The sequence below is a fragment of the Oncorhynchus tshawytscha genome, linkage group LG01 (assembly GCF_018296145.1).
Source record: "Oncorhynchus tshawytscha isolate Ot180627B linkage group LG01, Otsh_v2.0, whole genome shotgun sequence".
Taxonomy (NCBI): Eukaryota; Metazoa; Chordata; class Actinopteri; order Salmoniformes; family Salmonidae; genus Oncorhynchus; species Oncorhynchus tshawytscha.
In genome coordinates this window covers 89,892,425-89,905,669 of record NC_056429.1, presented here as the reverse complement: position 1 = coordinate 89,905,669, position 13,245 = coordinate 89,892,425, and the positions used below count along the sequence as shown (strand labels likewise).

Below are 13,245 nucleotides of genomic sequence, written 5' to 3'. Positions count from 1 at the left end.
GACAACAATGAAGGAGTTGGCTACAGCATAATACATGAAAACATGTGGAATGACAACGATGAAGGAGTTGGCTACAGCATAATACATACAGCATAATACATGAAAACATGTGGAATGACAACGATGAAGGAGTTGGCTACAGCATAATACATGAAAACATGTGGAATGACAACGATGAAGGAGTTGGCTACAGCATAATACATGAAAACATGTGGAATGACAACGATGAAGGAGTTGGCTACAGCATAATACATGAAAACATGTGGAATTACAACGATGAAGGAGTTGGCTACAGCATAATACATACAGCATAATACATGAAAACATGTGGAATGACAACGATGAAAGAGTTGCCTACAGCATAATACATGAAAACATGTGGAATGACAACGATGAAGGAGTTGGCTACAGCATAAGACATGAAAACATGTGGAATGACAACGATGAAGGAGTTGGCTACAGCATAATACATGAAAACATGTGGAATGACAACGATGAAGGAGTTGGCTACAGCATAATACATGAAAACATGTGGAATTACAACGATGACGGAGTTGGCTACAGCATAATACATGAAAACATGTGGAATGACAACAATGAAGGAGTTGGCTACAGCATAATACATGAAAACATGTGGAATGACAACGATGAAGGAGTTGGCTACAGCATAATACATACAGCATAATACATGAAAACATGTGGAATGACAACGATGAAGGAGTTGGCTACAGCATAATACATGAAAACATGTGGAATGACAACGATGAAGGAGTTGGCTACAGCATAATACATGAAAACATGTGGAATGACAACGATGAAAGAGTTGCCTACAGCATAATACATGAAAACATGTGGAATGACAACGATGAAGGAGTTGGCTACAGCATAAGACATGAAAACATGTGGAATGACAACGATGAAGGAGTTGGCTACAGCATAATACATACAGCATAATACATGAAAACATGTGGAATGACAACGATGAAAGAGTTGGCTACAGCATAATACATGAAAACATGTGGAATGACAACGATGAAGGAGTTGGCTACAGCATAATACATGAAAACATGTGGAATGACAACGATGAAGGAGTTGGCTACAGCATAATACAAGAAAACATGTGGAATGACAACAATGAAGGAGTTGGCTACAGCATAATACATACAGCATAATACATGAAAACATGTGGAATGACAACAATGAAGGAGTTGGCTACAGCATAATACATGAAAACATGTGGAATGACAACGATGAAGGAGTTAGCTACAGCATAATACATGAAAACATGTGGAATGACAACGATGAAGGAGTTGGCTACAGCATAATGAAGCAGTATGTGATGAGGCTACTTCAGACATACATATGGATAGGTCCTGAAACTTGTCGCTGGTTTTCTTCTTGCGCCACTTCCAGGGTTTGAAGATCTTCCCTATAGTGGAGAGCTTCCCCTTCTGCTTCAGTGGAGGATTCTGGGTGCTGCCCACCACAACATCACAGCTGGCCAGAGAACATTTTTCCAGTCCGTCAACTGTGGGAAATCACACAAGAACACCTGATCAGAAAAAATGTACACATTTACTGTTCATTACTATGTGGAACATAAGGCTTCAAGAATCACTGAACACAAAATTAGAAATTGTGGATATTGAACAATGGTATATTCAAGTCAGTACATATCAGTAATAAACTGTACTTTCACTTGACTTTAATTGGACTTTCTAGGCCAATAATTCTGTAAAACGATTATCCCAACTTTGGTGCATTTAGTCATTTCTCCTCTTTGCAAAACAAATTATAATCTCCATAGCAGAGCAAAATAACAGATGAAGTCTTCTGATACAGCTCTGTACTAGGGTAGCAGATGAAGTCTTCTGATACAGCGCAGCACTAGGGTAGCAGATGAAGTCTTCTGATACAGCTCAGCACTAGGGTAGCAGATGAAGTCTTCTGATACAGCGCAGCACTAGGGTAGCAGATGAAGTCTTCTGATACAGCGCAGCACTAGGGTAGCAGATGAAGTCTTCTGATACAGCTCAGCACTAGGGTAGCAGATGAAGTCTTCTGATACAGCTCTGTACTAGGGTAGCAGATGAAGTCTTCTGATACAGCGCAGCACTAGGGTAGCAGATGAAGTCTTCTGATACAGCTCAGCACTAGGGTAGCAGATGAAGTCTTCTGATACAGCTCAGCACTAGTGTAGCAGATGAAGTCTTCTGATACAGCGCAGCACTAGGGTAGCAGATGAAGTCTTCTGATACAGCTCAGCACTAGGGTAGCAGATGAAGTCTTCTGATACAGCTCAGCACTAGTGTAGCAGATGAAGTCTTCTGATACAGCGCAGCACTAGGGTAGCAGATGAAGTCTTCTGATACAGCTCTGTACTAGGGTAGAAAATGAAGTCTTCTCATACAGCTCTGCACTAGGGTAGGAAATGAAGTATTCTCATACAGCTCTGTACTAGGGTAGAAAATGAAGTCTTCTCATACAGCTCTGCACTAAGGTAGGAAATGAAGTATTCTCATACAGCTCTGCACTAGGGTAGAAAATGAAGTATTTTGATACAGCTCTGTACTAGGGTAGCAGATTAAGTCTTCTCATACAGCTCTGTACTAGGGTAGAAAATGAAGTCTTCTCATACAGCTCTGTATTAGGGTAGAAATGAAGTCTTCTCATACAGCGCTGCACCAGGGTTTTCACAGTGATTCACTTGTTTAGGGACCAGATTCTTGTCCTTCCCTAATCCTTCCCTTTCCTGTTTCAAAGTAAGAAGCCCGGGAATGGAAACAGACCGGAAACACTGAGGCTGGAGGGGAAAGATAAGGTGTGGCATTTACTCATGCCTCACTTTTCAAGAATAGGGAGGTTCTATGGCCCATGGCTGTTGAATGTTTTATCTGCACCATTAATTCACACTCTACATACAACACTGCTACCACTGAGGACTGCCACAGAGGACTACTACAGAGGCCTACCACAGAGGACTACTACAGAGGACTACCACAGAGGACTACTACAGAGGACTACTACAGAGGACTACTACAGAGGACTACTAGAGGACTACTACAGAGGACTACCACATAGGACTACTACAGAGGACTACCACAGAGGACTACTACAGAGGCCTACCACAGAGGACTACTACAGAGGACTACTACAGAGGACTACCACATAGGACTACTACAGAGGACTATTCCAGAGGACTGCCACAGACACTACCACAGAGGACTGAGGAAGATTCGCCACCTACTTCTTCAAAAAGATTAACACCACAAGAAGTGCAATCATCGCCTGTGTAAACTCAGACTATGAGAATTTCCAATCCGGTTTCAGGCCTAACCAATGTAGAGAAACACCTAGGACCGGGACGATACCTGTATCGCGATACATTTTAGTATCGTGGCAAAGGAACAAAACACAAAGCAGATTTAACTTCTCTAGGAAAACAGCCCTAATGTTGGAAACAAACATCATTATCATCCAGGGTCACATTTATTTATTTTCCAAGCTATATCACACAATATTTTACATAGAGCAGGTTTTTAAGGATCAAAATGTTTGGTCTGCTTCATGTTTTCAGTTTTGCCATGGAAAAAATATTGCAGTACTGGTATCGTCCAGGCCATAGAAATGGCCCTCGTCAGCGTGGTAAACAACCTCCTCGTGTCAGCTGACAGTGGACTTCCAAACATCCTCGTCTTCCTTGACTTCAGTGCCGCCTTCAACACGGTTGACCACAGCATCCTCCTGGATCGATTGAAGGAACAGATAGGTCTCGACAGTATCGTCCTACACTGGTTCACCTCCTACCTTTTCAAATGCACACAATATGTTGTCATAGGAAATGACAAGTCAGAACCAACCACGATCACCTGTGGTGTCTCTCAAGGCTTCATCTTAGGCCCGTATTCAAAAATGGATTAAATAAAACATTTTTTTTGCAAATGTATAAAAAAAACATTTTAAAAATAGCTTATTTACATAAGTATTCAGACCCTTTGATATGAGAGTCGAAGACTCATATCACCCTCATTAGCTTTAAGCACCAGCTGACAGAGCAGCTCACAGATCACTGCACCTGTACACAGCCCATCCAACTACCTCATCCCCATACTGTATTTATTTATTTATTTATCTTGCTCCTTTGCACCCCAGTATGTCTACTTGCACATTCATCTTCTGCACATCTACCATTCCATTGTTTATTTGCTATATTGTAATTACTTCGCCACCATGGCCAATTTATTGCCTTACATCCCTTATCCTACCTCATTTACACATACTGTATACAGACTTATTTTTTTTATACTGTATTATTGACTGTATGTTTGTTTATTCCATGTGTAACTCTGTGTTGTTGTATGTATCAAACTGCTTTGCTTTACCTTGGCCATGTCGCAGTTGCAAATGAGAACTTGCTCTCAACTAGACTACCTGGTTAAATAAAGGTGAAATTTAAATTTTAAAAAGCATGGTGGTGAAAGCATCATGCTGTGGGGATGTTGTTCAGCTGCAGGGACTAGGAGACTAGTCGGGATCAAGGGAAAGATGAACGGAGCAAAGTACAGAGAGATCCTCGATGAAAACCTGCTCAAGACCTCAGACTGGGGTGAACGTTCACCTTCCAACAGGACAACAACCCTATGCACACAGTCAAGACAACGCAGGAGTGGCTTCGGGACAAGTCTCTGAATGTCCTTGAGTGGCCCAGCCAGAGCCCGGACTTGAACCCGATCGAACATCTCTGGAGAGACCTGAAAATAGCTGTGAAGCGACGCTCCCCATCCAACCTGACAGAGCTTGAGAGGATCTGCAGAGAAGAATGGGAGAAACTCCCCAAATACAGGTGGGCCAAGCTTGTAGCGTCACACCCAAGAACTCAAGACTGTAATCACTGCCAAAGGTGCTTCAACAAAGTATTGAGTAAAGGGTATGAATACTTACATAAATGTGATATTTCTGGGGGGTTTTAAATAAATGTGCAAAATTTTCTAAAAACCTGTTTTTGCTCTGTCATTATGGGGTATTGTATGTGGATTGATGAGGGGGGAAAAAACATTTTAATCAATTTTAGAATACGGCTGTAACGTAACCAAATGTGGAAAAAGTCAAGGGGTCTGAATTCTTTCAGAATGCACTGTATCTACATAAAACAACCCCGGACTCCCTCAGAAACACCCTGAAGGAGAGGGAGAAATGCCCTCTCCTTCAGAAACACCCTGAAGGAGAGGGAGAAACGCCCTCTCCCTCTCCTTCAGAAACACCCTGAAGGAGAGGGAGAAACGCCCTCTCCTTCAGAAACACCCTGAAGGAGAGGGAGAAACGCCCTCTCCTTCAGAAACACCCTGAAGGAGAGGGAGAAACGCCACCCTAAAGTTTTTTTTCTTTAAATGGTTGAAAGAATAAAGGGGTGTTTGAACACATCGTGTGATAGAATCCCAGACCATCTCGAGAACAATGCAAACTCAGTTCAATTTAATGTCCAAGTAGCTGTAAATAAGCAGACCTAATGTATATAAAACCGGGGGTCTCTGTCTGATGGAGGGGAAGTGGATGAAGGCCTGTCCAAATAAAGGAAACACATGGGAGGTTCCCAATGACACAGCAAAACATGGAAGATTCCCAATGACACAGCAAAACATGGAAGGTTCCCAATGACACAGCAAAACATGGGAGGTTCCCAATGACACAGCAAAACATGGGAGGTTCCCAATGACACAGCAAAACATGGAAGATTCCCAATGACACAGCAAAACATGGAAGGTTCCCAATGACACAGCAAAACATGGGAGGTTCCCAATGACACAGCAAAACATGGGAGGTTCCCATTGACACAGCAAAACATGGGAGGTTCTCATTGACACAAAAGAAACAAGACAGTGTCAAATAATGTGCTTGAGAAACAGGGAGTGTCAAAAATTCAAGCCATGGTACTTACAGCACACCAGCGTCTCTCTTATACTTTACACTTATTGTTTGATTTGCTGTTCACTGTTGTTCAGTGCAAAATTATGATGCCTGTAAGTAAAATGTTCTCAAGTATTCAAAAGCAGAAGGTAGGTTCAAAGGTCGATTTCTGGAGGCGACAATTTGAGCATCAAAAAAGGCCATATAGGTTAACATTATTACCTCAGGAGGTTTGGCTCTCCAAAGATCATGAGACCAGAGGGGAATACAACAAACCAGGATCAATGAGTTAGCCAGCTTACTTGCAAAAATATTCAGAAATAACTTTTATTTTTTTAGAAAGATAAGCTTGCAATGGACATGATCTAATTGACTCAACAACCAAAACCACATCTCTATGATTAGCATTCTAAATTAATCAGAATATAAGTGGTTATTTCTGGTTGTTTATCAGAGTTAGCTGGCTAACTCATTGATTCTGCTTTGTTGTATAGCCCTCTAGGGTATCTTATCCCTAACAACGTAATTACCAGGAACCTTGTGACAGCCACCTTATGATAGATTTCATTAGCGTTTCTATGCTGTGTGAAGGGTCAGACATGGAGACTAAACAGCACTCCTCCACACCAATCTGAGAGGAACACACCCACATTCCCTCCCAAGGACACTCCCCCAAGATCTAGTGAGCAGTCGATTCACCTGCCTGTAAACAACCATAGAGATAGTTAGAGGACGCAACATTGTATCCGTCCCATTATGGTGTCTGTGAGAGCATGGGCAGCACCAATGAGGCCATCTTCATTTTGAAGTAATCCATTTTCTTATTCTACTACTTCTATGAGTTGGTAAACAAACTGAAAGGGTGTATACTGCCACCTGGAGTGGGTTGTTTGAACAGGTATAATGCCAAGATTGTTGATTTACTGCCCATTGCAGTTTTGGAATGTTTGCTCATGATTATAATTCATTGTCTGACTCCTGGATGGACTTATGTGATCCTTCCTTAACCCATAGGAAGTCCCATCCAGTTGACTACTTTAAAATGGTGACAGGCCTCAATGGCCCTGCTCATGCTAAATCTGGCATTTGGGCACTAGAGTCCTCTATATATCTATGTAAACAACCCACTGCTGATCTAGGTTGCTTTCAGATTCCTAGGCTGTAAAATGTGACCTTATTTCTTTCGATATGACTTTACCTTGAACTAAAACATAATTTAGTTCAAGATAAGGAGGTGAGGAACAGTCACAAGGAAAAGATAAGCAGAAAGATAATGGTATTTCAATTGATCAGATCATCCTTGTTCATTCCGTTCATTCAAAGTCACACACAACCTTAGAGTATACCTACCTACCTATATCTATAGAGTAGAACCTAGTAGTATACATCTACAGAGTACAACTTAGTAGAATATATATTATTTCTTTATTTTTTATTTCACCTTTATTTAACCAGGTAGGCCAGTAGAGAACAAGTTCTCATTTACAACTGTGACCTGGCCAAGATAAAGCAAAGCAGTGCGACAACAACAACAACACAGAGTTACACATAAACAAACGTACAGTCAATAACACAATAGAAAACTCCATGTACAGTGTGTGCAGAGTACAACCTAGTAGTATAGAGCTATAGAGTAGAACCTAATAGTATACCTCTATAGAGTATAACCTAGACATATACAGTGTCTTGCAAAAGTATTCATCCCCTTTGGCGTTTTCCTATTTTGTTGCATTACAACCTGTAATTTAAATAGATTTTTATTTGGATTTCTTATAATGGACATACACAAAATAGTCCAAATTGGTGAAGTGAAAGGAAATAGGAAATGAAAAAATTCCAAAAAATAAAAAACTGAAAAGTGGTGCATGCATATGTATACAGCCCCTTTGCTATAAAGCCCCTAAATGTGATCTGGTGCAACCAATTACCTTCAGAAGTCACATAATTAGTTAAATAAAGTCCACTTGTGTGCAATCTAAGTGTCACATGATCTGTCACATGATCTCAGTATTAGAGGTCGACCGATTAATCGGAATGGCCGATTTCAAGTTTTCATAACAATCGGTAATCTGCATTTTTGGACGCCGATCATGGCCGATTACATTGCACTCCACGAGGAGACTGTGTGGCACGCTGACTACCTGTTATGCGAGTGCAGCAAGGAGCCGAGGTAAGGTGCTAGCTAGCATTAAACGCATCTTATAAAAAACAATCAATCTTACCATAATCTCTAGTTAACTACACATGGTTGATGATATTACTAGTTTATCTAGTTTGTCCTGCGTTGCATATAATCGATGTGGTGCCTGTTAATTTATCATTGAATCATAGCCTACTTAATCATAGCCAAACGGGTGATTTAACAAGCGCATTCGCAAAAAAATCACTGTCGTTGCACCAATGTGAACCTAACCATAAACATCAACACCTTTCTTAAAATCAATACACAGGTATATATTTTTAAACCTGCATATTTAGTTAATATTGCCTGCTAACATGAATTTCTTTTAACTAGGGAAATTGTGTCACGTCTCTTGCGTTCTGTGCAACAGAGTCAGGGTATATGCAGCAGTTTGGGCTGACTGGCTCGTTGCGAACTGTGAAAACAATTTCTTCCAAACAAAGACAGCCAACTTCGCCAAACGGGGGATGATTTAACAAAAGCGCATATGCGAAAAATGCATAATCATTGCACGAATGTACCTAACCATAAACATCAATGACTTTCTTAAAATCAATACACAGAAGTATATATTTTTAAACCTGCATATTTAGTTTAAAGAAATTCATGTTAGCAGGCAATATTAAACTAGGGAAATTGTGTCACTTCTCTTGCATTCATTGCACGCAGAGTCAGGGTATATGCAACAGTTTGGGCCGCCTGGCTCGTTGCGAACTAATTTGCCAGAATTTTACGTAATTATGACATAACATTGAAGGTTGTGCCATGTAACAGGAATATTTAGACTTATGGATGTCACCCGTTAGAAAAAATACGGAACGGTTCCGTATTTCACTGAAAGAATAAACGTTTTATTTTCGAAATTATAGTTTCGGAATTTGACCATATTAATGACCTAAGGCTCGTATTTCTATGTGTTATTATGTTATAATTAAGTCTATGATTTGATATTTGATAGAGCAGTCTGACTGAGCGGTGGAAGGTAGCAGCAAACTCGTAAGCATTCATTCAAACAGCACTTTCGTGCGTTTGTCAGCAGCTCTTTCCTGTGCTTCAAGCATTGCGCTGTTTATGACTTCAAGCCTATCAACTCCCGAGATTAGGCTGGTGTAACCGATGTGAAATGGCTAGCAAGTTAGCGGGGTGCACGCTAATAGCGTTTCAAATGTCACTTGCTCTGAGACTTGGTATAGTTGTTCCCCTTGCTCTGCAAGGGCCGCGGCTTTTGTGGAGCGATGGGTAACGATACTTCGAGGATGGCTGTTGTCAATGTGTTCCTGGTTCGAGCCCAGGTAGGGGCGAGGAGAGGGACGGAAGCTATACTGTTACACTGGCCAATACTGAAGTGCCTATAAGAACATCCAATAGTCAAAGGTATATGAAATACAAATGGTAGAGAGAGAAATAGTCCTATAATTCCTATAATAACCTCAACCTAAAACTTCTTACCTGGGAATATTGAAGACTCATGTTAAAAGGAACCACCAGCTTTCATATGTTCTCATGTTCTGAGCAAGGAACATAAACGTTAGCTTTTTTACATGGCACATATTGCACTTTTACTTTCTTCTCCAACACTTTGTTTTTGCATTAATTAAACCAAATTGAACATGTTTCATTATTTATTTGAGGCTAAATTGATTTGATTGATTTATTATATTGGTTAAAATAAAAGTGTTCTTTCAATATTGTTGTAATTGTCATTATTACAAATAAATAAATAAATAAACACATTTAAAAATCGTCTGATTAATCGGTATCGGTTTTTTCTGTCCTCCAATAATCTGTAGCGGTAGCGGTGTTGAAAAATCATAATCGTTTCGACCTCTACTCAGTATATATACAAATGTTCTGAAAGGCCACAGAGTCTGCAACACCACTAAGCAAGGGGCACCACCAAGCAAGCGGCACCGTGAAGACCAAGGAGCTCTACAAACAGGTCAGGGACAAAGTTGTGGAGAAGTACAGATCAGGTTTGGGTAATAAAAAAATATCCAAAACTGTGAACATCCCACAGAGCACCATTAAATCCATTATTAAAAAATTGAAAGAATATGGAACCACAACAAACCTGCCAATAGAGAGCTGCCCACCAAAACTCACGGACCAGGCAAGGAGGGCATTAATCAGAGAGGGAAGAAAGAGACCAAAGATAACCCTGAAGGAGCTACAAAGCTCCACAGCAGAGATTGGAGTATCTGTCCATAGGACCACTTTAGCCGTACACTCCACAGAGCTGGGCTTCACGGAAAATTTGCCGGAAAAAAGACATTGCTTAAAGAAAAAAATAAGCAAATATGTTTGGGGTTCGCCAAAAGACATGTGGGAGACTCCCCAAACATATAGAGGAAGGAACTCTGGTCAGATGAGACTAAAATTGAGCTTTTTGGCCATTAAGGAAAACGCTATGTCTGGCGCAAACTTAACACCTCTCATCACCCCGAGAACATCATCCCACAGTGAAGCATGGTGGTGGTAACATCATGCTGTGGGGATGTTTTTCATCGGCAGGGACTGGCAAACGGGTCAGAATTGAAGGAATGATGGATGGCACTAAATACAGGGAAATTCTTGAGGGAAACCTGTTTCAGTCTTCCAGAGATTTGAGACTGGGAAGGAGGTTCACCTTCCAGCAGGACAATGACCCTAAGCATACTGTTAAAGCAACACTCGAGTGGTTTAAGGGGAATAATGTAAATGCCTTGGAATGGCCTAGTCAAAGCCCAGACCTCAATCCAATTGAGAACCCATCCAACTTGAAGGAGCTGGAGCAGTTTCGCCTTGAAGAATGGGCAAAAATCCCAGTAGCTAGACGTGCCAAGCTTACAGAGACATACCCCAAGAGACTTGCAGTTGTAATTGCTGCAAAAGGTGTCTCTACAAAGTTTTGACCCTGGGGGGGTGAATAGTTACGCACGCTCAAGTTTTTTGCTTTTTTGTCTTCTTTCTTGTTTGTTTCACAATAAAAAATATTTTGCATCTTCAAAGTGGTAGGCATATTGTGTAAATCAAAAGATACGAACCCCCCAAAAATCCATTTTCATTCCAGGTTGTAAGGCAACAAAATAGGAAAAATGCCAAGGGGGGTGAATACTTTCAGAAGCCACTGTACATCTATAGAGTACAACCTAGTAGTATACATCCATAGAGTAGAACCTAGTAGTATAGACCTATAGTAGAACCTAATAGTATACATCTATAGAGTAGAACCTATTAGTAGAGGTTGACCGATTAATTAGGGCCGATTTCAAGTTTTCATAACAATCTGTAATCAGCCTTTCTGAACGCCGATTATGGCCTATTACATTGCAGTCCACAAGGAAACTGCATGGCAGACTGACCACCTGTTACGCGAGTGCAGCACGGAGTCAAGGTAAGTTGCTAGCTAGCATTAAACTTATCTTATAAAAAACAATCAATCTTCACATAATCACTAGTTAACACATGGTTGATGATATTACTAGGTTAACTAGCTTGTCCTGCGTTGCATATAGTCAATTCGGTGCCTGTTAATTTATCATCGAATTACAGCCTACTTCAACTTCGCCAAACGGGTGATGATTTAACAAAAGAGCATTGCCAAAAAAGCACAATCTTTGCAGAAATGTACCTAACCATAAACATCAATTCCTTTCTTAAAATCAATGCACAGAAGTATATATTTTTAAACCTGCATATTTAGTTTAAAGAATTAATGTTAGCAGGTAATATTAACTAGGGAAATTGTGTCACTTTTCTTGCGTTCAGTGCAAGCAGAGTCAGGGTATATGCAACAGTTAGGGCTTTCAGTTAGGGTTTTCTAAATGATAGTTTCCGGATTTTACCATATTAATGACCAAAGGCTCGTATTTCTGTTTATTATATTAAGTCTATGATTTGATATTTGATAGAGCAGTCTGACTGAGCGGAGGTAGGCTGCAGCAGGCTTGTAAGCATTCAATCAAACTTTACTTCGTTTGCCAGCAGCTCTTAGCAATGCTAGAAGCACAGTGCTGTTTATGACTTCAAGCCTATCAACTCCCGAGATTAGGCTGGCAATACTAAAGTGCCTATTAGATCATATAGTCAAAGGTATATGAAATACAAATGGTATAGAGAGAAATAGTTGACGCGTCATGATTCCTATAATAACTACAACCTAAAACTTCTTAACTGGGAATATTGAAGAACTGGGAATATTGAACCACCAGCTTTCATATGTTCTGAGCGAGGAACTTAAAAGTTAACTTTTTTACATGGCACATATTGCACTTTTACTTTCTTCTCCAACACTGTGTTTTTGCATTATTTAAACCAAATTGAGCATGTTTGATTATTTATTTGAGACTAAATAGATTTTATTTATATTATATTTTATTTATTATATTAAGTTAAAATAAAAGTGTTCATTGTTCATTCAGTATTGTTGTAATTGTCATTATTACAAACAAAAAATTATATATATATATATATATATATATATATATTTTAAAAACAATGGTCGATTTAATCAGTATCGGCTTTTTTTGGTCCTCCAATATTCGGTTTCGGCGTTGAAAATAATTGGTCGACCTCTACCTAGTAGTATACATCCATAGAGTAGAACCTAGTAGTATAGATCTACAGAGTACAACCTAGTAGTATACATCTATAGAGTAGAACCTAGTAGTATAGATCTATAGAGTAGAACCTAGTAGAATAGATCTATAGTGTAGAACCTACTGGAATACATCTATAGAGTAGAACCTAGTAGTATAGATATATAGAGTAGAACCTAGTAGAATAGATCTATAGAGTAGAACCGAATATAATAGATCTATAGAGAAGAATGTGGTAGAATACATCTATAGAGTAGAACCTAATAGAATAGATCTATAGAGTAGAACCTAGTAGTATAGATCTATAGAGTAGAACCTAGTAGTATAGATCTACAGAGTACAACCTAGTAGTATACATCTATAGAGTAGAACCTAGTAGTATAGATCTATAGAGTAGAACCTAGTAGAATAGATCTATAGTGTAGAACCTACTGGAATACATCTATAGAGTAGAACCTAGTAGCATAGATATATAGAGTAGAACCTAGTAGAATAGATCTATAGAGTAGAACCGAATATAATAGATCTATAGAGTAGAATGTGGTAGAATACATCTATAGAGTAGAACCTAATAGAATAGAT

The 13,245-nt window shown here is 39.7% G+C and overlaps 1 protein-coding gene across 4 annotated transcripts in view; it reads right to left on the bottom strand.

Moving 5' to 3' along the window:
• The window catches only part of LOC112234618 (phosphatase and actin regulator 2), a 74,340-nt gene that overhangs the window by 30,041 nt on the left and 31,054 nt on the right, over positions 1-13,245 (bottom strand). For all 4 annotated transcript variants that reach the window (XM_024402841.2, XM_024402842.2, XM_024402844.2 and 1 more), the window contains exon 2: positions 1,361-1,528. In XM_024402841.2, coding sequence (XP_024258609.1) covers positions 1,361-1,528 — 168 coding nt within the window. The remainder of the gene's footprint in view (positions 1-1,360; positions 1,529-13,245) is intronic.